A 23395-nucleotide genomic window follows, 5' to 3' on the forward strand; every position below is an offset into this window, starting at 1 on the left:
TTGGACACTTTTACATACATAGCAAGAGTGCAGAAATCCTATAGGCATGAAATCTAAATGTTGTACTTCGTTTAAGCCTATGAACATGATATCTAGATGCAGTTAGTTATTTAAGCCCTATAAACAGGTTTGCCTAGTGATAGATGCGTATGCAGGATTCGAATTTCCAGTTAACTACGAGCATGGTATCTATATGAGAGATGCAGAAATTTAACTATAGGCAGGATATCCATATGAATGCAGAATTTTAGAAAATTATAGGCACGATATCTATATGGGTGCAGAATTCCTTATAGGCATAATATCTACATATGAAAGTGCAGAATTCCTATAGGCAGGATATCTATGTGATATGCAGAGATCAAAAATTCCCTATGAGCAGGATATCTACCCCTTTTAAATACATAGTTATTCCCCACTTTTTTCACTAGCCATCCCCAATAGTTTATTACAAAGTTATTACAGTTCAGAAATAATAAAGTAAAGAAAATACATTAGAAGTTGAAAATTACAACCAAGGAGAGCTTGATTCAAACTTCCTGTCTGAAGTATGAAGTAAACCAACGCCTAAGATCATGTTGCAAAGCCTTTCTACCACTTGGGTGTGTCAGAGTTCCCTAAGAGTTTCATAAGAAATATGGGCAGTGCTTACATCCAAATGTATCGCCATATTAAGCCAAAGTGTAGTGTGATAGGGCCAGCCCTTAGGTGTCCAAGTTTAGAGGGAACTCAAAGTCTCAAGGCAAGACTCACAAGAGGGGTCAAAACTTAGGAACTAATAGAGAGTGCAAGTGCAGAATTCTAAAAGGGGGAAAGGGGAAGGGAAACAATACACATAGGGATATAGGGAATGGGGAGTTGCGAGAGGTAAAAAGTAGGTTAGTGGGCATAACCTAACAATGGGAGATGCTGGCACATCCATAAGCCTACTGGAACACATTGTTTAGAGGTTAGGATCCCCTAAGGGATCAAGTTCAAACCATAGACAATAACTTGCATATTGTTATGTTTTAAACTATAACCCAAAGCACATAAAGGGAAATAGGGAATATGGATTCATAGCAGAAACAAGCAAAAGGAAATCAACATGCTAGTTTAAGTATTTAACTCTGCAGAAGTAGTAAAGTAGACATAGATGCAGAAAGCTGTAAGTAGACACATTGTGGTTATGCTGAAGTTAAATTAGGACATACCGATTTCAAAGAAACAAACAGGGAAAAGCAGTAGTCTTGTGAATGTTAGAATGCAAACAAGAAGGAAGAATTCTATTATGTGATAGTGAGAATTCAGAAGAGATTGTGAATTGTGAAGTCTGAAGTTTGTGAATAAAGGTCGTGCCTTTTATAGTGTGAACGTCATGAGGAAACAAGGTAAGAAAATACTTGAAGAACTGATTGTCAATCAATTACACAAGACCTCCTATAATTAAGGGATTCAGATTCAAATGGGTATAAACCAATTAAGGAAAGAAATTAATCAAACACTTTGTGCAAAGTAGGCAATTAGGGGTGAATACATAAATGTTATTTAAGGACAGAGTTTTAAAATACACGGTTTATGCAAATAAGTTAAGAAGATCAGTTAACAACCAGTAAATGAAAAGGGTCTTATATTTTGTATGAATAAACCAAGTCAGAAAAGATGAAGAAGGGTTTCACTTAGGTCGCGTCGCAGAGAAAATCAGTAAACAATGGAAAGAAATCAATCAGGCTATATTCAGAAGGAAGCTTGAACTAATTGCAAATTTGAAAACAATTTAGATGGAAATTCATCATGTATAAAGAGCATGTGAGCATGAATGAAGACTGTCATGTAAATCATTAGAAAAAATCCAGTGTAGAAGAGTTTAGCAAAAGGTTCAGCATTGTATGAAAACAAAGATGTCCAAACTCAGTTCAGAGACTCAAAGTCAGTCTGAAAGAAGGGTTCTAAAATAAAACCCTAGTTCAATCAAACCTCGGCAGAACCCCCAAATTCTAGGGTTTCCACCTTGAATCAAGTACAGAGATGAAGAGGCAAGTAGTCGAATCGAAACATGTTTAGATGTTTCAGAATAGAACTGAAACTTCTAACATGCTTCTTCCAGCAACAGAACTCATGAATAGCATGTAAATATAGTAGAGGGGTTCAAGGCAAACAAAGTAAAGAAACTAATTCGAAACATGATGAGAAAAGACTGATAAGAACAGTAGAAGAAAGCATGCTTAAGAAGATCCTTTTAACAAAAACTTAAACAAAGTTCAATAGAAGAAAAATAGTAAGAACACTTAAGAACACGGTAGAAGAATACAGTAGGTGAAACATACCAGAACATAGTAGAAGAAAATACCAGGACATAGTAGAAAAGCATACAAGAGCATAGTATAGAAAGCACAGTAGAAGAACATACAAGAACGGAGCACGGTAGAAGAACATACATGGTAGAAGGAAAACATAGAACATAGTAGAGGCAAATACACACCAAAGAAAAGGAAAAGAAAGTCAGTGAAACACTTAAGCATTTTCAGAAAACCCTAAATTGTAAAAAAAAGACTTTGAAAAGTGATTTTCAAAAAAAAGTTAGGGAGATCGTTTGAAAACTCAAAGAGAGCACAAATACACAATGGATCTAAAGAGATCGGAGAAAACCTCGAAGAGTTAGGGTTTCAGAAGAACCCTAGAAATGAGAAAGGCTTTTAAAGGGTCACCAATCTGAGTTGGAGAGGTCAGAACCAGGCTCAAAACACCATGGTACGCCGGAGCAAGGCCAGCGATGACTCTGGAACCTTGAATCTGTAGAGGTCTGGGTGCAAACCTTCGAGGCTAGGCCTTGAATCTTCAGAGATCAGCTGTGTATGAGCTACATGAGGTAGGTATAAGACTCCCACAACCTTGGAAGCCACGGATTCCGGTGGGTTTAAAGGTAGAAGTGATGGGAGTCGGCTAGGGTTAGAGAAGGTTCGAGAGTGTTTTGAGAGAGGGGAGGGTTTCATAGGCGACTGGTTAGGTGAAATGATTTATGCTTAAGGGGTGTTGATGGATTAAAAATGGAAAGGAGGGATTGTGGTCGTTGATCAAATTGATCAACGACCTGGATTTAATGGGGGGCCGGGCGGGTTGGACTTAATTGGATCAGGGGCGGGTAGTTTAGGAATTGGGCCGGTCCATTTGAAATTGAAATTGGGGTTAATTGGGGAGTCGATTTGGGCTAAAATTTAAATAGGTAGTGCAAGTATTAAATAGCCACTTTTCCCTCTTTATTTTTATAAAAAATAGCAAAATGAATTCTGGAAACAAATTGAAGGTATTAAATTAATTAATAATACCCAAATATTAAATTAAAAATATTGGGGTCAATTTTGTAATTATAAGTGCAATTAAATCTTAAAATAGGCTAAAATTGCAATTATGTGTAATTTTATTTTAAAATAGTCATTAAATTTGTAAAAAATGTGCAAAAATTACCTTAGCTATATATTGGTATAACTATAAGAATTAAATAAAGGAGTTACCAAAAATGATAATTTGGGAAATAATTATTATTTTTTTCTAATAAAATAAGGCGATAAATTGATTTAAAAATCTTTTAAAAACTGGAAAAATAATGAAACACTTGGACATGCTTATATATGCATACATATGCTATTTTGAAAATATTTTGGATATAAAAATATATAGGAAAAAATTGGGTATCAACACAAGAATATAGGTGTTCCCACACCAACTCACAAATGGACCCATAAAGTCGATGCCCCATACATCGGAAATATCAATCTCAAAGATGGTTGTGAGAGGCATCTCATTTTTCTTGGAAATCCCATCGGCTCTTTGGCAGTCATCACACTGCTTAACAAAGCTCGCTAGCATCTTTGTACAAGGTAGGCTAATAGAATCCACAGCTTAGGACCTTCATAGCAATTCACGCCCCACCATGGTGACCACAATAGGGCGAAGAATGACAAGCTTCAAAAATACCCAATTGCTCTTCTTCTGGAACACATCTCTAAATAACACCATCGGTGCAAATTTTAAAAAGATATGGCTCGTCCCAATAATAATCCAAGCAGTCTCATTTGAGCTTCTTTATTTGGTTTTAAGAGAAATCATCCGGGACAATTCCACTCACAAGATAGTTAGCCACATTGGCAAGTCAAGGAATCCTGGTCAAAGATATGGAAAGGAGTTGTTCATCCGGAAACAAATCATTAATCTCAAGGCCATCATGGGGCCTCCTCTGCTCTTCCAAATGGGCAAATTGTCTGCCACTTGATTCTCACTCCCTTTTTGGTCTATGATTTGAATATCAAATTCTTGTAGAAGAAGTACCCACCGCATCAATCCAACCTTTGAGTCCTTTTTGCTCATCAAATAACGAAGCGCCGCATGATCAGTGTGAACAATCATTTTGGTACCCATGAGGTACGGGCGAAACCTTTCTATAGGAAAGAGAATGGCTAAGTGTTCTTTCTCGGTCACCATATAGTTTACTTGGGCATCGTTCATGGTCTTACTAGCATATTATACCAGATGGAATATCTTATTGATTCTTTGCCCCAATACCGCTCCTACCGCCACATCGCTAGCATCACACATGAGCTCAAATGGTAAGATCCAATTTGGTGCGGTAATGATGGGAGTGGTAGTCAACCTATACTTGAGTAGCTCAAAAGCTTTCATACAATCATCATTGAACATAAATTTGCATCTTTTTCCAACAACTTGCATAAGGGGTTTACTACCTTTGAGAAATCCTTGATGAACCGACGGTAAAACCCCGTATGACCTAGAAAGCTCCTTACTCCTTTGACGGTAGTAGATGGAGGAAGTTTTGATATCACTTCAATTTTTTCTTTATCAACTTCAATACCATTTTTGGAGATCTTGTGTCCGAGGATAATACTTTCCTCAACCATAAATTGACACTTCTCCCAATTAAGCACGAAGTTGGTCTCTTCACAACGTGCCAATAACTTTTCAAGATTATCCAAACACGTATCAAAATAATCCCCCACAACAAAGAAATCATCCATGAAAACCTCAAAAACGTCCTCCACCATATCCGGAATACCCATCCAAAAAGCAATAATAAGCACGTCCGGCTAGCCTATCCAACATTTGATCAAGAAATGGAAGCGGAAAATGGTCTTTCCGAGTCACTTTGTTGAGCTTCCTATAATCCATGCATACCCTCCAACCGATGACAGTTCTTCTGGGGATCAACTGATTGTTATCATTTGTAATCATAGTCATGCCCCCCTTCTTTGGGACATATTGCACCGGCAAAGTCCATGAACTATCAGAAATGGGGTAGACAACCCCAGCATCCAACCATTTCATGATCACTTTCTTGAATACCTCTTGCATGGCCTCATTCAAGCGTCTTTGATGTTCCACGGAGGGATTGGAATCCTCCTCCAATATTATTTTGTGCATGCAAAAGGCGGGGCTTATACCCCGAATATCCTCCAATGTCCAACCTATTGCCTTCTTCCTCTATTAGAGCACCGCAAGGGTGGCACTTACCTGCACGTTAGTTAAGCACGAGGAAAGAATAATAGATAAAGTGTAACAAAGGCCTAAGAACTCATACCTAAGGTATGAAGGCAAGGGCTTCAACTCCAATGTGGGAGGCTACTCGATTGAGGACTTTGTTGGTGGATTCTTTCGGTTCTCAAGGTCCAAGGAAAGTTTTTGGGGCTCATATGTATATGAACCCATTCCTTGCAAAGCATTGACATATTCCACCAAGTTGTCCTTCCCAACAACATCATGATTCAATAACACAGCTTCCAATGGGTCTTCCATATTAATCATAACACTTGTTTCATCAACAATCACCTCAGTCACAAGATCCACAAACGAACACACTTCGTTGCTATTAGGCTGCCTAATTGACTTGCAAACATGGAACAAAACCTTTTCATAGCCCACCCGGAAGGTGAGCTACCTTGCTTCCACATCAACTAAGACCTTCCCTGTATCTAGGGAAGGTCTTCCCAATATGATTGGCACCTCGTAGTCAACCTCACAGTCAAGTACCACAAAATCTGCGGGAAGTGTGAACTTGTTGACCCGAACTAGCACATAATCAATTACCCCCAATGGCTCTTCATTGTCCTGTTAGCCATTTGCAACCTCATGTATGTGGTTCTTGGTTGCCCAATCCCCAATGTCTTGAACACAGAATATGTAATCAAGTTAGTACTTGCCCCCAAGTCACACAAAGCTTTGGCGAAATCGGCACTATGAATAGTGCATGGGATTGTAAAGGCACCGGGGTCTTCTAACATTGGAGCGATGGAGTGCACAATGACACTCATTTGATGTTTCATTTGATCATTTCATAGTTCATTGATCTCTTCTTTGTTACCAAGTCTTTCATGAACTTGGCATATCCCAACATTGAGCTTCAACCAAAGGCACATTTATGGACAAACGTTTCATCACATCAAAGAATTTATTGAGTTTGTTCTCATTGTTTTGCTTTGAGAGCCTTTGAGTATATGGTGGAGGAGGCCTTAGCAAAGGAGCCTTGGCTTTGGGCACTACCATTTCTGGTATGTCTATCACATGTTCCCTACACGGGTTCACATCATTTTGTGTCTCCTACACGTTGTCATCAATGTCTATCTTCACTTCATCATTAATATTCTCATCATTCACTTGCACATAATTACTTTGCTCATCATCATCTTGCACCAACACATCATCACTCACAATCTTTCTTGGATTAGAGGTACTAGCAACTCCACCTCTACCACATCCTGTAGTCACCACCATAGCATGGTCCGTATTGTTCCTACCCTTTGGGTTTACTACCATATCACTTGGAAGTGTCCCCTTTAGGCGAGTATTCAAATCTTGAGAAATTTGGCCAAGTTGGACTTCTAAATTACGGTTAAAAGTGTTGTAGGAGGCTAATTGGGCATGAGAGTCGGCATTTTTCTTCATCATTTGCTCGAACATTATTTCAATCCTCCCATATCATTGTTGGAATAATTAGGACCTTGTTATGGATATGGAGGAGGGTTGTTCGGATGTTGATACATCGGAAGCCTTTGAAATCCTACACCCTGATTTCCTTGATTATTGTTGTTCCAACCCCCTTGATTGTTATTGCCTCCCCAATTACTATTATTGTTGCCGCCCCAATTGCCTTGATTTCCTTGATTACCCCAATTTTTATTGTTGTTGTTCCCCTAATTTCCTTGGTTGTTGTTGTTGCCACTATTCCAATTTCCTTGTTGACCTTGATTCCCCCAATTTCCTTGTGATCTCCACTGTTGTTGATTCGGAGCATTGCCCCGTTGACCTTGATAATTGTTGACATTTTGAACCTCTTCACTTTGATCATCATATGAATCATCTTAATTATACCCACTACCACTTTGCTCAAATTGATCCGGATTGTTTTGAACTTGTTGACCTCATTGCCTTCTCTTGTTGATTATCATATTCACTCCTTCCATGGAATTCACTTGTTTTGGACCTTGAACTTGTTGCAACTAAGCTTTGGCCAATTGGTTCATGATAGTTGTCAACTCGGCTATAGCTTGGTCGTGGTCATGTAGCTCCTTGTGTAGATGAATAACATTAGGGTCACCTTGTGGCACATTGGATCTACTTTGCCACACCGAAGAGGTATCCACCATCTCATCAAGTATTTCACACGCTTCAGCATTGGCGTGTTCATGAAGTTCCCCCGGTGAGTTGGTTAACCACACATTGGTTTGTTGTGTTGATGCCATGGTAGAATGTTTGTTGGATCATGGCTTCGGTCATATCATTATTAAGACATTCCTTAACCATCATCCGATACCTTTCCCAAATCTCATGCAGCGGTTCATTTGGCTCTTGGTTAAAAGCAAATATCTCATCTCTTAGCGTTGCCATATGTCCCGGAGAAAAGAACTTTGTGATGAACTTCTCGTCCAACTCATCCCAAGTGGTGATGGAATAGTTGGGTAACCTTTTCAAGCCCATCCAAAGCCTTCCCCCTTAGAGAAAATGCGAAAAGCCTTAACCTTAATGCGTCCTGGGAGACACTAGTTTGCTTGCTCCCGCAACACATGTCAACAAAACCTTTGAGATGCTTGTAGGCATTTTGATGTGGAGTTCCGGTGAAGAAACCCCGTTGTTCCAATAGTGTAAGCATGACATTGGTTATTTGAGAGTTTCCTGCCCTAATTTGGGGCAGAACTATTACACTTGCATAGCTGGGCAACACCTGGTGTGCTGCTTTTGGAGAAGATGGGGGAGGGTTTGGTATATTATCACGAGGCGGTCGGCCTCTCCTTTGTACTTGAGGTTCGGGTTGAATCTCATCCACATGATCATCATGTACCACCTTTACCAATGATAAATTTCCAAGGGCTTCGTTGTTAATAGCCATTTGTACCTAAAAGCAATTCACACACAAATTAGAAAAATAGAAGGAAAGGAAAACAAAACACACAACTACTTAGATATATAGCTAAAACCATCTAACTCCGCAGCAACGACACCAAAAATTGATCGGGTGCAAGCCCACACTACTATTGAGTAGAGAGGGTAGTCAATGCAGTTTTAATCCAACTAGGTCGGGATCGAATCCACAGGGTTTTAATAATTGGAATTAGGTTTATATCTAAGCTAGATGCAAATTTTGAGTCTAATTACACTTCCACAAATGTTGAGTTTGATTTCTGCATCAAAGTTTACTCTAAAGATTGCAATAACTAAATCTAAGGACAATATTTTTGTTGTTGGTTTTCAAATGTTTAAAGAGACTAGGGTCGTTACTTCTACTAGATAGTAAAATCTAGGGTAAGTTCGTGATTACTTGGGATTGTAGCATAGCTATCATATCCAGGTACTCACTCTATACCTCTCGGAAGATAAAAATTCATATTACTAGATTAAAAGTTGAAAATCTTATGTTGAAAGATAATTCTAGTACAAAATTGCCCAAAACGGAATATCCAGCTGTGTCACGTGCTCTACTAATACAAGACATACCCTAAAAATGTCAAAAAGATCTATTTATACTAAGCTAAAACTTTTGGGCAAAAAAACCCCTCCAAAAATTATGCAGCCGCGTAATTTTGAGCGCGACCGCATTTTTGCTTTCGTGGCCGCGTAATTTTGACTGGGGTCAGCGTTCATCAAATCTGGATCTGGGTTGAGATGAGTTTCGCAGACCACATAATTTCAATCATGGTCGCGTAATTCTGACGCGGACCGCGCTTTTCATTTAACCTAAAAATACAACTCTCTGAATCTCCCTTTCGCGGACCGCGTATTTCCGATCGAGCTCGCGTTGTGGTTTTATTAGCTGCATAATATTTATGGGGTCCGCGTTTCAGATCTCTTGGCGCAGTCTTGTTTTTTTTTCAAGTTTTAACTCTTTTATGAGTTGATTATGACTCCTTTGGCTCATTTTGAATAATTCCTACAAGCAAGCATATTACATTAGTTTCCGAGAATACCTTTACACATTTTTGGCCTAGAACGCAAGTAAAAGAGAGCAAATAATAGGTTAAAATCCCTACTTATCAACCACCACAAATCACTTGTATAACTTAACACACTGAAGGAACTGATCATTGCCACCACCATGCCGATTCATTCATTGCTAACCGAACCCATCCGCACTCATCCTTAGTGATCCCATTCATGAGACCCGTTGTCTCAAAACCACGAAGCATCTTGTACCCTCCTTGTGCGCACATTCGCATATTCAGCTGGTACACCCATTCTGATAACCCCGCTTCAAATTTGAAATTATTTTCTCCCATTCCTGTAGTTCAACACTGCAGATCGTTGATAACATATAACACTGTAAGTCCCTTTTATAATCCACTACAAAACCTCGATACTTAACCATACCACAGACTCGAAATCCTTAGGCACCACACTTTAGTTCTGAATCCACTAGGACCATTGTTGAGAGTCACCCACTATGACTTGGTCCTGAATATAATCAACTTCAAGGCTCTACTATCACATGAACACCCTCTTAAAGAACCACCTGGATGAATTACTTTCCTTTTACATCACATCTATACAAAGCATAAACTCTCATTATTCCCAAAACCTGAGCATGAATCAATAAGGGCAAATATAGCACACGCTTTTTAAACCCTTTGCTCGAATTTCGACTGATGTTTTCTTTCCTTGGTCGTAATAGCCCACCAATACACTAATAACTAGAAACCACACAAATAGACAACCACGCAATCCAATCATTAAAAGTGGGGCTCCCCCACTTAGCTTGAAGCTTCAATTACATAATCCTACAACCCACCAAGATTCCTCCTTCCTCGTTGACATCAACCTAATGTCCAATAATACCTTCCAAACTCGAAGTTATGTTGTATGCAAATAAAATCCGTGGACCTAGTCACTATCCAGATAACCAGTTCGGGTTCATGCCGGGGCGATCTACCACATAAGCTATCCACTTTATTAGGAGGATGATGGAACAATACAGGGATAAGAAGAAGGATCTCCACATGGTGTTTATCGATCTAGAGAAAGCATACGACAGGGTTCCTAGGGAGGTCCTATAGAGATGCCTAGAGATTAAAATGGTCCCGGTTGACTACATTAGGGTGATTAAAGATATGTATGATGGAGCTAAGACTCGGGTTAGGACAGTAGGAGGCGACTCCGACCATTTTCCGGTTGTTACAGGGTTGCACCAAGGGTTAGCCCTTTCCTATTTGCCCTGGTGATGGATGCCATGGTGCATGCTATTTGCTGATGACATAGTCCTAATTAACAAGACACGACGCGGTGTCAACGAGAGGCTGGAGGTTTGGAGACACGCCCTTGAGTCTAAAGGTTTCAGGATGAGCAGGACGAAGACGGAATACCTTGAGTGCAAATTTGGGGCCAAGCCGACGAAAGCAGGAGTGGAAGTGAGGCTCGACTCTCAAGTCATCCCTAAGAGGGATAGTTTCAAGTACCTTGGGTCAGTTATTCAGGGGACCGGGGAGATCGATGAGGGTGTCACACATCGTATAGGGGTGGGGTGGATGAAGTGGAGGTTAGAAACGGGAGTCTTATATGACAAGAAAGTTCCACCGTTACTAAAAGGTAAGTTTTATAGAGTAGTGGTTAGGCCTGCTATGTTGTATGGGACCGAGTGTTGTCCGGTTAAAAATTCACACACCCAGAAGATGAAAGTAGCAGATATGAGGATGCTGAGGTGGATGTGCGGGAATACAAGGATGGACAAGATTAGGAATGAAAATATTCGAGAGAAGGTGGGCGTGACCCCCATGGAGGACAAGATGTGGGAAGCAAGACTCAGATGGTTCAGGCACATTCAGAGGAGGAGCACTGATGCACCAGTGAGTAGGTGTGAGCGACTGGCTGTGGTGGGCACGAGGAGAGGTAGAGGGAGACCTAAGAAGTATTAGGGGGAGGTGATCAGGCAGGACATGACACGACTTAGGATTTCTGAGGACGTGGCCCTTGACAGGAAATTGTGGAGGTTGAGCATTAAGGTTGTAGGTTAGGGGGAAGTTTGTGAATATTACTACAGTGCACTAGAGGGAGACTAGCCATTTAGGAGTTAGACTTAGGATGCTACTGACCAGCTACTGATGCAGGGCTGTATCTGTTGGATATTAGTATACCTTACATCCTTTTCGTATTTCCTATATTTCTTATACTGTTGTTATTTTTTTATTTTATGTTATGTATTTTATGTTATTTACTATGAGTCTATTGATAGTACTAATATATTGTCTCTTATTGCTCTCTTGAGCCGAGGGTCTCCTGGAAACAACCTCTCTGCCCCTCGGGGTAGGGGTAAGGTCTGCGTACATATTACCCTCCCCAGACCCCACTTGTGAGATTATACTAGGATGTTGTTGTTGTTGTTGTTGTTGGACCTAGTCACTATCCACCATGAATTCCCAAATTGCTCTAAACTATCCTCAAGACGTGTGGATACCCTACCACAGAACCCATATGCTACACTGCCACTCTCTCACTTTGGTTAAACCCTCTCCTTTAGGAAACTCCTCTGTTTACGCTTTTCATACTTGTCATGCTAGTAATTCAACCACTGCAATACACCCCTCGCCATGCCCTTCCTCATACTTCACTACCCAAATATTGCACCAAATCAAATCCATACTTGTAGCACCTAAACAAATGAGTCACTACTAACTCTAAACCTCCTAGAAGATCATCTTTCGCTAGCCATAAATATTAGAAATACCAATTCTGTTCTGACCTGCTACACACTGCTATCTCTGAAAACCGCTCCTCAGGCACCATTCACAACACCCTGCCCGAAGGCCAAACAAAAATCAAAGAAGACCATAACACTAGCAAACATTAATGTGTTCCAACAAGAACGACGACACCGCATCAAAATAAAATTCTACCACACTGGGGAATATCAAGTCTCGCTACTTCATCAACCAAAGCCTGAGCATTCATAGACTGATTGTCTTTCCTCCACCAGATTTAAATGATGAACCCCTAAATCAAGCACCGAGAAATCCTCATTTCAAGCCATTCACTACCTCGACACATAGACAAGCACCCTATCAATGCACCAATAATGTGCGATAACACGTCTAAGCATCATAGCAATCTGCACGCAACCTCGAAACTATTGAAAACCCAGCTACTAAGCCGAAATGATAGAACATCCTTCAGCAAGAAGACAGTAATGATTTGCTCGAATGCATAGGGAGAAACATCCTGCTCACGTCCGTAGTACCACTACAACTCCTCGATGACCAATTGCCATGAGTGCTGAACATCGTATAAGGATGAGTATGAAGGATATAAAGGCATAAGCCTTAAAGGAATCAAATCGCACGATGAGGAATCAATAAAGGGAATTGCTCCTAACAGCCATGTAGCTGCTCGAAGATAAGTACAGACATCTCCGTACTAATCCGCAAGACTCTACTAGACTTGCTCATGACTAGTGAGACCTAAATGAACCTAACGCTCCGATACCAAGCTGTCACGACCCAAAATCCACTAAAGGTCATGATGGCGCCTATCAGTTAGGCAAGCCGACATTCAATGATTAACTAAATTAATCATTTTAATATTTTTGAATTCATAATTTTATCATTAAATAGTAAGAAATTGAATTTATAGGGTAAATGATAATAATTTCACAACTACAACAATAAACAACCCGTAAGCACCCCCAAAACCCGGTGTCACAAGTGCATAAGCCTCAACTAGGAAATACAATAAAATACAACATATTTCTGGAATACAAATTAGACAAGAGAATATAAATAACTCTGATGGAGACTCTGCAGGCTGCAAATTGTAACATGAAATACAGCTTACGATAAGTCCCCGTAATAGTCGTGCCTCTACGCCCAAAAGACCACCTGACATATATGTACCTGCACAAAAATATGCAGTATGTGTAGCATGAGTACGTAAATCAATACTCACCCAGTAAGTATTTAGCCTCACCCCAGAGAAGTAGCGATGAGTAGTCGACATCAACACTTACTAGTGATCCAATAAGATAGTTATAATAAGAAGTAAAAATATATGGGGCAAAGTAAACAAACGAAGTAAATAAGTGTAAATACGTGATACAATCCTCCTATCTATAATAGACTCAATCTGTCCATTAGTAATTACCTCCTCAACCTTAGCATATATATAAAATGGACCTCACCAGATGGGTCATCATCATTCCAATCAGGATGACTCATAGATACACTGAATTCTTGTCAAATATTACGCACGATTCCATGAGAGTATTTGATAGAAATGCCGAGGCGTACGACTCGATCCCATCATAATTTGTGCACTGCCGAGGGCTGAATGACACGAACCATAGATGCATCTATTATACTACCAAGACGAATGGTCCGCTCCCAAGAGAGTGTGGTACATAATCCTACCGAGGCGAACGACCCGATCCCATTAGAATAAGATGCTTTAACGGGTCCTTGACCCCACTTACGAATAAACCTGTGAGTTATGATTTTAAGGAAAACCTTTCAATGAAAATGCATAGCGCAGGAGAAATACGAAAGAGGAACACAATTATTTCGCTTCTAATCATGAAACTCGTCAAATCTCTACAATAGCAAGTATAGTCTCAAGTTGTAAAGTGAAATAAAACAATTGAACAAGCAAAAATAACCCCTATAGTACAAGTATAGCATGGTGTGAACATAAGTATACCCAGACAATAACATGAATCTAACTAAGTACGGACTCTCGTCACCTCGTGCGTACATATCCCTCGCAACAAGTAACACATATCAAATACATCACCTAGGAGTAGTTTTCCCTCTCACAGAGTTAGACATGAGACTTACCTCGTTCCAAAGATCTATAACCGACCCTAAAGCCTCTCTAACAACTCCACCCGATGCCCATCGCTCCAAAACTAGTCAAACAATGTGCAAACTAATAAAAATGTACTCCAAAACTCGTAATAAATTACTTAAAACAAATTCCCAACTCCGCTTGAAAGGTCAATAAAGTTACCCCTCGGACTCACGTACCTGGATTCCAAATATTTTCAAAGATAATCATTACCCATAACACCCCAAACTCAAATATATAATTATTCTTAATTCCACTTCCAAAATTTTGGTCAAAATACAAAAATACAAATTTCTAGGTTTACTACCAAAATCTCAATTTCTACAAATTCTCATGCTTAAATCTTTATATAATCCATGTATTTAACTTAAAATAGGTGGGAATAACTTAACTTGTCATAGATGATGAAAACCTCCACTTGAAGCTCCTCAAAAATCGCCAAACCAAGAGGGAAAATGATTGAAATGAGCAAAAACTTAATTTTAAAACAATCTGCCCAGCCGACCTTTCGTACCTGCGAAAAAATCCATCACTGGTACGGTCCCCTTCAAGCCACGCAAATCCGCTTCTGCGGACCATTTCTGCTCATGCGAGACCCTTCTGCAATCCATCACACGCTCGTGCGCTCCCCCACGTGTGAATATCTTCCGCTTTTGTGACCCAACTACCCCTCTAATTTTCTATTTTTGCGGACGCCCTTCGCATCTGCGGGCTTGCAGCTGCGGAAATTTTCTCGCATCTGCGGCCACCCCAGCTCAGTCCAATAATCGCTTTTTTGGCTACAACGCAGCACCTACGGACTAGCACCTGCGACCCTTTTCACGCAGGTGCGATTGCTCCAAACACCAGTTGCTTCATCTTTTCTCCCAAGCCTAAACTTGATCTATAGCAATCCGAAACAAACCCGAGGCCCTCGTGACCTCAACCAAACCCACCAACAAGTCCTAAAACACAATATAGACATAGTTGAGCCTTCAAATCATACCAAACAACATTAAAACCAAGAATCTCACCCCAATGCAAGCTTATTAAACTTTAGAACTTCAAACTTCTACATTCAACGTCGAAACCTATCAAATCAAGTCCGATTAACCTCAAACTTCATAGGCAAGTCATAATTGACATTATGCACCGACTCCCACTTCTAGAATTAGAATTCGACCCCAATATCAAAAGTCCACTCCTGGTCAAACATCCCAAATAACTTCAATTCCAAGTCCGAAATAATCATACAAACCTGTTGAAACCTTCAAATCCCGATTCTAAGGTCGTTTACTCAAAAGTCAAACCTTAGTCAACTCTTCCAACTTAAAGCTTATGAAATTAGAATATTCCATCTGATTCCACTCTGAACTTCCCGAAATCCAATTCTGACCATACATACAAGTCATAATACATCAAGTGAAGCTACTCAGGGTCTCAAACCACTAAACGACATGCTAGAGCTCAAAATGACCGATCGGGTTGTTACACAAGGTGTTAGAATATTATCCTTCTATGATAGAAAAATTTATGTCACAAGAATATTGGTACCAAAAACGCCAGTGAAACAACAAACCAATTGAAGGATGTAAACCACACCGGAATTTAATTGTGTAGAAGAAGGAGAAGAAGTTCAGAAAAACTTCGTAAGAAAAGATTCTGGGGTCAAGGCATATTTATAGCCATTTTTTCACTTTTTTGGAAAAGTTTGCAACCTTTCAGCAATAGCCATGGCTGTTGGAATAGGATGGAATGATTCCCGTTTAAAATATTTCAGAAAAATAAATTTAAAATAATCCAGGAAAGAAACGGACCGAGTCGCATCGCGTCGCGGGTCCTAGGTTATTCCGGGTTGACTTTTCGTTAATTAATTAAATGCATTAATTCGAAGAAATTTTGTCCAAAAAGATTAGTCAATCAATCGATCTTTGACCAAATTCAAATCCGAACATGAATCCGAAGCCGAAGTCAAAGTTGAAGCCAAAGCCGAGCGAACGAAGATGACGAAGGGAATTCCTTTTTCAATATAAGCACATTCCCTTTTCTTTCCACCACCAATGAGTAACAATTGCGTTTTCCAAAGCATAAGGGAGCTCACTTTCCCTTCACACTTCTTCCCTCAATTTCCCATTCGCCAATCTTTTAATTCCAACATGTGTATGCATATAGGTATAACTAAATAAATTAGTACGTGTGCACCAAAGCGGCTATGTGTGTATGAGCGTGGCACTTAACAAAAGATTATCTACCGGCAATAATTGCACGTGTCTGGTGTCAAAGCAGATCTAGAATTTGAAGTTTATGAGTTTTCATATGATCTCAACTTAGTATACAGTACTAAATGTGCCACACACTTAGCTATTTATAGATATCCAGTCAAACCTCTCAATAATAGCACGTTATTGTATTGGGTAAAATTTGAAGTTTACATGTGTACGCTACTCAAGTAGACACGTGGCAGTGATGATAGGGTGGAGACGAGTTAGCAAATAGTTGATATCTGATAAGCATGTGTCTGTTTTGTATAAATTTCAAAGGTAGAGAGGTCGGGAAAGAGAGTTTGAAAGCAAGACGCCGGTTGGAGAAGACAACATTAAAGGAGTAGCCGCTACGGAAAATAATAGCATTTATTCTTAAACATTATAAAACTATTAAGAGGGGTTTATACGTCTTTAAGAAGAGCATGATTTGAGGATTTTGTCTCCTCAAATTTAACTATAAATAAAAACATTTGTAGTCATTGATGGAAACCAAAGACTTGTATTACAAAGGCTCATATTCTTCTCTCATTCTTACAATGCTCTATACAATTACTATTAAGATTTGTTTTATTGTTCTGATGGAATCAACTTGAATTCCAAACTTGTTCTTTATTTAATTATCTTTATTTTATTTCATGTATCATCCTATTAATCATGTCAACTTAATTCACATGTCTATAAACCACGTTACAAGTTCAACTTTACTTTTTTATGGGTAAACAGTTTGGTGCTGGCTGTAGGGAATAGACAATTGTGGTTACTCTGATCTCTTTATCTTATAGTAACATTCTTTAAATATTTTTTCTATTTTATGCATACTCTAGTTATGACAAATAATAATGTCAACAACTTGCTCAACAATGGTGCTAACAATAACAACGAACATGTGGATAATTTACATGAGGGGGCTCAACATGATGACTTAACGAGAGAAACCCATACTGACGGAAATGAATTGTTACATCTCACATTTTTCGTACGTTAAAGTTTCATCTTTAGTTAATTGACGTAGATTTAGGGATGAGATTTTCTTGAGATTATAGACATTATGCAATTTCAAACACATGATGAGTAAATTCGTGAAGGAGAGAAGGTAAGCAAATAGAAGAAAAAGAGTTTCATTGAAGGTTATCAATTTGGGATAAAATATGGGCCGAGCGATAGTACCCGATATTTATGGACTAGTACCATACAAGGTACCATATGACCATGATAGTATTATGTATAATGTGTATATGTAGAATTTAGTAAGTTGAGACAACTTTTAATTATGCGGGTAATTAGTTAATTACCAGGTAACAAAATAATACCTAATTAATTAATTGGTTATGAGATAAGATTAAAATTTTCCACACCCCTACGTGGCAGCAAGCCACTTCCTAAAGACATCACTCTTAGTCATTTTTCATTAGGTGGCAAACTAATGTGTTGGTTACACAATACTTCATTTCTAACATTTTCAATATAACAAAAACTACAATCATATGGGAGATTTGGCATCTTAGCAATGAAATTTCTTACAAAAATTCCTACAAAATTCCAACAATCAGAACGTTAGAAATTCCTACAAGTTTTCAACAAAACTTCTTGCAACCAAAAAAATTTCAACGAGAACTATTAAAACCTTAGCAACGTAAAATTTTGCGATTCTAAGGGAGTACAGTGCAACCTTTTCCAAGAATATCATACGAATTTTTTCCTACTCCAGGTATGTTAAGCCTAAGCCCTTTCTTCATTTTGGCGTGATCTCATAAATACATGAGTTTGATAACGAGGCATAAATAAAGATTCATACCCCGGAATCTACGTATATTTTCCGAGTCTTGTAAGTTAAATATCCTCCTTATCGGGACTTCATATTCAATTGAGTATTTTCTTTTTTTAGTCAAGAGAGCAGAGAGTCTATATGTACAGTATTGCAATATTTTCATTACCATCGAACAATAATCGATGGGCAGACCCCTATTAGGCAACCTCAAATCAGATGGTAAGTTATATACCAAGCTTATTGTGCCCGAGCACCTATGAGCGAGCCTAGTTGGCTGAGATACAGAGCCTAGTATGTCCGAGTGCTTATGGGCGAGCCTACTATGGTAGAGCAGTTATGAGCCTTATAAGACCGGACAACTATTTTACTTACTTCATTGAAAGAATTGAGCCAGTATCAGCAGGTGAGCATAGCTACAAATTATCTTTGACTCCCAGTTTCCAGCTATTATATTATTAGTTTAGTTTCAGCTTTTAGTTATATTACTGCTTTGCATACTCGGTACATTATTTCGTACTAACATCCCTTTTTCTGGGGACGCTGCATTTCATGCGTGCAGGTTCAGACAGACAGACAGGTAGACCTCCTCAGTAGGTATTTCCCGAGTTCAGCTTTATCCATAAGCTCTACACCGTTCGGAGTTGCCGAGTCTAGAAGTTTTGTGTGTATATGTATATAGGTTATGGGTAGGTCGAGGCCATGTTCCGATCACAATACATCCATCAGTTGAGGCTTGTAGATATATCATGTTAGTTAGTGTAGTATGTTGGGCTTGTAGGCTCTGTATGTATATTTTGTTGGCATGTCAGTTGTAGTAGTTATAACGGCCTTGCCGGCCCAGCTTTATCTTGACATTTAGTCAGCGTTAGTTTCCATTCAACTTTATATTTTTCTTTGCAAATTGTCTTGCAATGTGGCCCCTGGCCAAAATATGACATTATATGTCTAGAGTTCCCTTGAGTCGCAAGTTGGTATGCAACAATAGATGAGGCACCAGGTTCCGGTCTCGCCCCCAGGCTCGGGGCATTACATGAATCAACTTCGAGCCAGGTGAAAAGGAATACTCGACACAACGTGCGAGGAGTCCCACTTTTGATGATTTGGATGACGAGCTCATGTCCGATAAACGTTTTGAGAGCCCAATAACAAAAAATTATGAATCATCTCCCGAGACAGGACCGAACAATGACCGAGCTTTAACAAGTGTTATCGGTGACTTCAAATAATTAAAATAGTTGAGCTCGAGCCCCTCCTGGCATGCTTGTAAATCAAACAACACCAAAAATCGGTAACATCGTTACCAAAGGTGAGTTTAGATCAAACAACAATCAAACAGGTGCTACAAGTAGTAGATCTAGAAATTAAAGAAAAATGCAAATGATCCTTTCAATACCAAGCTCATGAGGTTCATGAGAGAAATAAATGCTTGGATGGGTTAGAAAGCTAAGGAATTTCATGCTCGGTTCAATCAGATCACAAGGATACATCCAGTCCTGAAGGGCCCGGAATCAATGAAATATATATAGTTGTCGTTCAAACCTACTGCGTCTTCGGAGTTGATCCTAAAGAGATGTAAGATTCCGAATATTCTGAAGTATGATGGAACATTAGATCTACAAGAACATATTACAACCTACACCACAACTATAAAGGAAAATGATTTGGCTTCACATGAGATGTTAGTTATGCTAAAGACATTTGGCAAAACCCTAATGAAAGGAGACTAACATGGTATTCACTTTTGAACACTCAATGAATTCTTTTAAAATTCTTGCAGATTCTTTTATCAAAGCTCACACTGTAGCAAGAAAAGTCCAAGCTAGGAAACCAGATATATTCAGAATTATGCAATGAGACTCAGAATTGTTAGGAGAGTTCGTGATCTGGTTCCAAAAGGAGAGAATGTTATTGTCGCTAGTACCGAATGAATGGGTGGTGAAAGCATTTACGAAGGGTCTCAGACCTTTAAGCTTTGATTCCTCAAGGAAGTTGAAAGAGAGTTTGTTGGAATTCCAAGAAACCACATGGTTTGATGTCCATAATCATTATGAATCCAAAATTAAGATTGAACATGATCATATGGGTTCTTCGGTGTCTTTCAAAGTTCTAAATTGTGATTATCTATAAGGGTCCGGAGGCCATCTAGGAGCCGTTTTCAATCATATGTTTCAAACAAAAGGGCAGTACACAGATATGATATGGGCATGGAATTAAAAGCTATCAGTTGTTGGAAAGATCCAGACCGTACATAAGGACTGATCGTGCTCTGAAGTATAAGAACTTTGTAAGATAAAGAGCCATCCGGGTCTTAGGATTCAATCTATCCCCGATTATCAGAATACAATTTTAATATTAGCTTGGTGGAGTTTGTTACTTCCATGAGAAACATAAAGGAAGCAAGTTTCTCAAAATCAATTTGATTGGACCCCAATTAGAGAGATCCTAATTTGTGGTGTAAATTCCATGGTAAATATCGTCATAGAAATGGGGACTGCCAACATTAGGAAGAGGCAGCAATGTTGTTGAAGAATGATCATCTAAGAGAGTTCTTGAGTGACAAGGTTAAGAGTAAATATGGTAAAGGTCGTGATACAATAGAACCGGTAAAATTGGCAGGGTCTTCCAAAATAAACATGATTTTTGGTAGATTCCAAATGGGAGTGACAATTCTGGATGCGAGAAAGACGAAGATATAAGTCACTCATGGGAAGAGGATATGAGAAGATGAAGAAATCATTTTAAAAGATGAAGACACAGATAGACTTTTTTACCACAAAATGATGCTCTGGTAATATCTTTAAATGTTTTAAATTTTAAAAACAAATGTGTTAGTTGATTCAAGTAGTTTAGCAAATATTATTCAATTTAAAGTTCTAGAACAAGCAAAGTTGACCGTTAACATAGTTCTAACGATAAAGCTTTTGGCTGAGTTCAACTTAACAAGTGTGAGGACCCGATGAGAGATCGTGTTGCCTATGTATACTTAAGAGGTGACAAAATCCATATTATTTGAAGTTTTGAATGGTGATATGGGATATAACATGCATAGATTCATGATATGAAGGATGTTCCATCGACTTATCATAAATTACTGAAGTTCCCAATAGTGGATTAAGTTATGCAGATTAGAGGTGATCAACCCGCTACAAGGAAAATGAATGTTGTTACTTTGTCTAGAACTAAGGTGGAGGGATTCAAGAAATAGAAATTACAAGAATCTGTGTTGACTTTTGATCCAATTTTGGAGGTAATAACGACGAAAGGTAGTAATGAGGAGGATACACCGAGTATTTACCAAGTACCCAGATCTTTCTAGATATCGAAAGAAAATAATGCAAAAATATCAACCGCAAATGAGCTCAAACAAGTAATTTTGTCCATTGAGTTTCCAGAAAGAAAGGTTCACCTGGGAACATGATTAAGCCCTGAACTCAGACATAAAATTATTGAATTTCTTAAGGCTACTGCTGATTGGTTTGCATTGTCACATTTAAATATAACATGTATTTCACTTAAAGTTGCAATTCACAAGCTAAGCTTAGATCCTAATTAGTGAAAAAATGGCAGATAGCCGAGGTTAGATAAATGTTTGTAAAGGAGGAGACAGGTTACTTAATATCGGTTCAATACTTAAAATAAAATATCCTGACTGGTTAACTAATATAGTGGTAGTTCTAAAAAAGAATAATAAGTTCAGAATGTGTATTGGTATCAAGGATTTGAGTAAGGCTTGCCCTAAAGACTGTTTCCCATTGCGGAACATCGATCAAATGACCGATGCAATGGCTACACATGAGTTGATCAGTTTTCTTGATGCATATTACGGGTATAATCAAATAAGGATGCACCAGAGGATCAAGAGAAAACATCATTTATTACAAATTTTGGTACATATTAGTATAATGTGATGCCTTTTGAGCTCAAAAATGTCGGAGTCACCTACCAGAGGCTCGTTAATAAAATGTTTGAACGTTAAATTGGTATAACAATGGATGTTTATATTGATGATATGTTGGTTAAGTCTCTTAGTGCTGAGGATCATTTGCCTCATCTTCAAGAAACGTTTGACATTTTAATGAAGTTCAATATGAAGCTTAACCCGAAAAAATATACTTTTGGAGTTGGATCCAAGAAATTTCTTGGCTTATTGGTTTCGCAAAGTGTAATTGAATTAATTACTAACAAGATCAAAGTTATAGAATATATTCTCGATCAACTGAAAAATGTGAAGGAGGTGCAAACGTTGACCGGAAGGTTGACATCCCTTAGCAGAATTATATCAAGACCTTCGAAGAAGTGCACATCATTTCTCTTCGTTATTAAACAAATAAGAATAACTTCTCGTGGACACTAGAGTTCCAGGAACCATTGAAGGATTTAAGGAAATACTTGTCAAGTCCTCCTTTAATGTCAAAACCAAAGGATGGGGAGCAGTTGCTAATGTACTTGTCTATGTCAGAAGTTTCAGCAAATGCAGTTTTAATCCAAGAAGAGATAGGTGAGTAGTTCCCTATCTATTATGTTAGTAAAATATTGTAAGGTGCGAAAATTTGGTATCCGCACCTATAAAAGTTGGCTCTAGATTTTATAGTCACATCTCGAAAGCTTAGTACCATCTTTCAATGTTACCCTATAGCCATTGTGATGACTTTTTCCCGAGGAACGTTCCTTCATAAACCTGAGTTACTGGGTCGATTGGTTGAATGGGCAGTCGAAATTGAATATTGAATATAAACTACGGACTGCGAACACGTCACAAGTTTTGGCCGACTTTGTGGATAATTTTAGTTTGGAAATGATGTATATAACTGCAAAAAGAGTAGTTGATATCGGGGACTGTGTCCAGAATTTGGACCTTGTTTATGGTTAGCGCGTCCAACTTGAAAGGGTCCGGTGTTGGAATAATATGAATTACTCCTCCAGGAGAAATCCTAAGGCAGGCCATACGAATTATTCTTTTAACTAACAATGAAACAGCGTACGAGGCTATGGCTACAGGAATTAAATTAGCCCCCCAACTAGGCTCCATGGTGATTAAAGTAACGTACGATTCTCAGCTAGTAGTTAATCAGATATACAAAAC

The 23395-nt window shown here is 38.8% G+C and overlaps 1 protein-coding gene across 1 annotated transcript; it reads left to right on the plus strand.

Moving 5' to 3' along the window:
- Positions 1 to 10697: 10697 nt before the first annotated feature.
- On the plus strand, positions 10698 to 20166 carry LOC138885536 (uncharacterized). The gene is made up of 2 exons (XM_070166494.1): positions 10698 to 11058; positions 20090 to 20166. Exons 1-2 carry the CDS (start codon positions 10698 to 10700, stop codon positions 20164 to 20166), a joined length of 438 nt encoding a protein of 145 aa, XP_070022595.1.
- The last annotated feature ends 3229 nt before the right edge of the window (positions 20167 to 23395 follow it).

The sequence above is a fragment of the Nicotiana sylvestris genome, chromosome 2, assembly GCF_000393655.2.
Source record: "Nicotiana sylvestris chromosome 2, ASM39365v2, whole genome shotgun sequence".
In the NCBI taxonomy this organism is placed as follows: domain Eukaryota; kingdom Viridiplantae; phylum Streptophyta; class Magnoliopsida; order Solanales; family Solanaceae; genus Nicotiana; species Nicotiana sylvestris.

Excerpts from the sequence above, each read along its gene's own strand:
- LOC138885536 (XM_070166494.1), top strand. The coding sequence starts at position 10,698 with ATGCCATGGTGCATGCTATTTGCTGATGACATAGTCCTAATTAACAAG. Across the intron at positions 11,059-20,089 it reads AGTTCCACCGTTACTAAAAG|ATTCTTTTATCAAAGCTCAC; the intron begins GTAAGTTTTATA and ends AAATTCTTGCAG.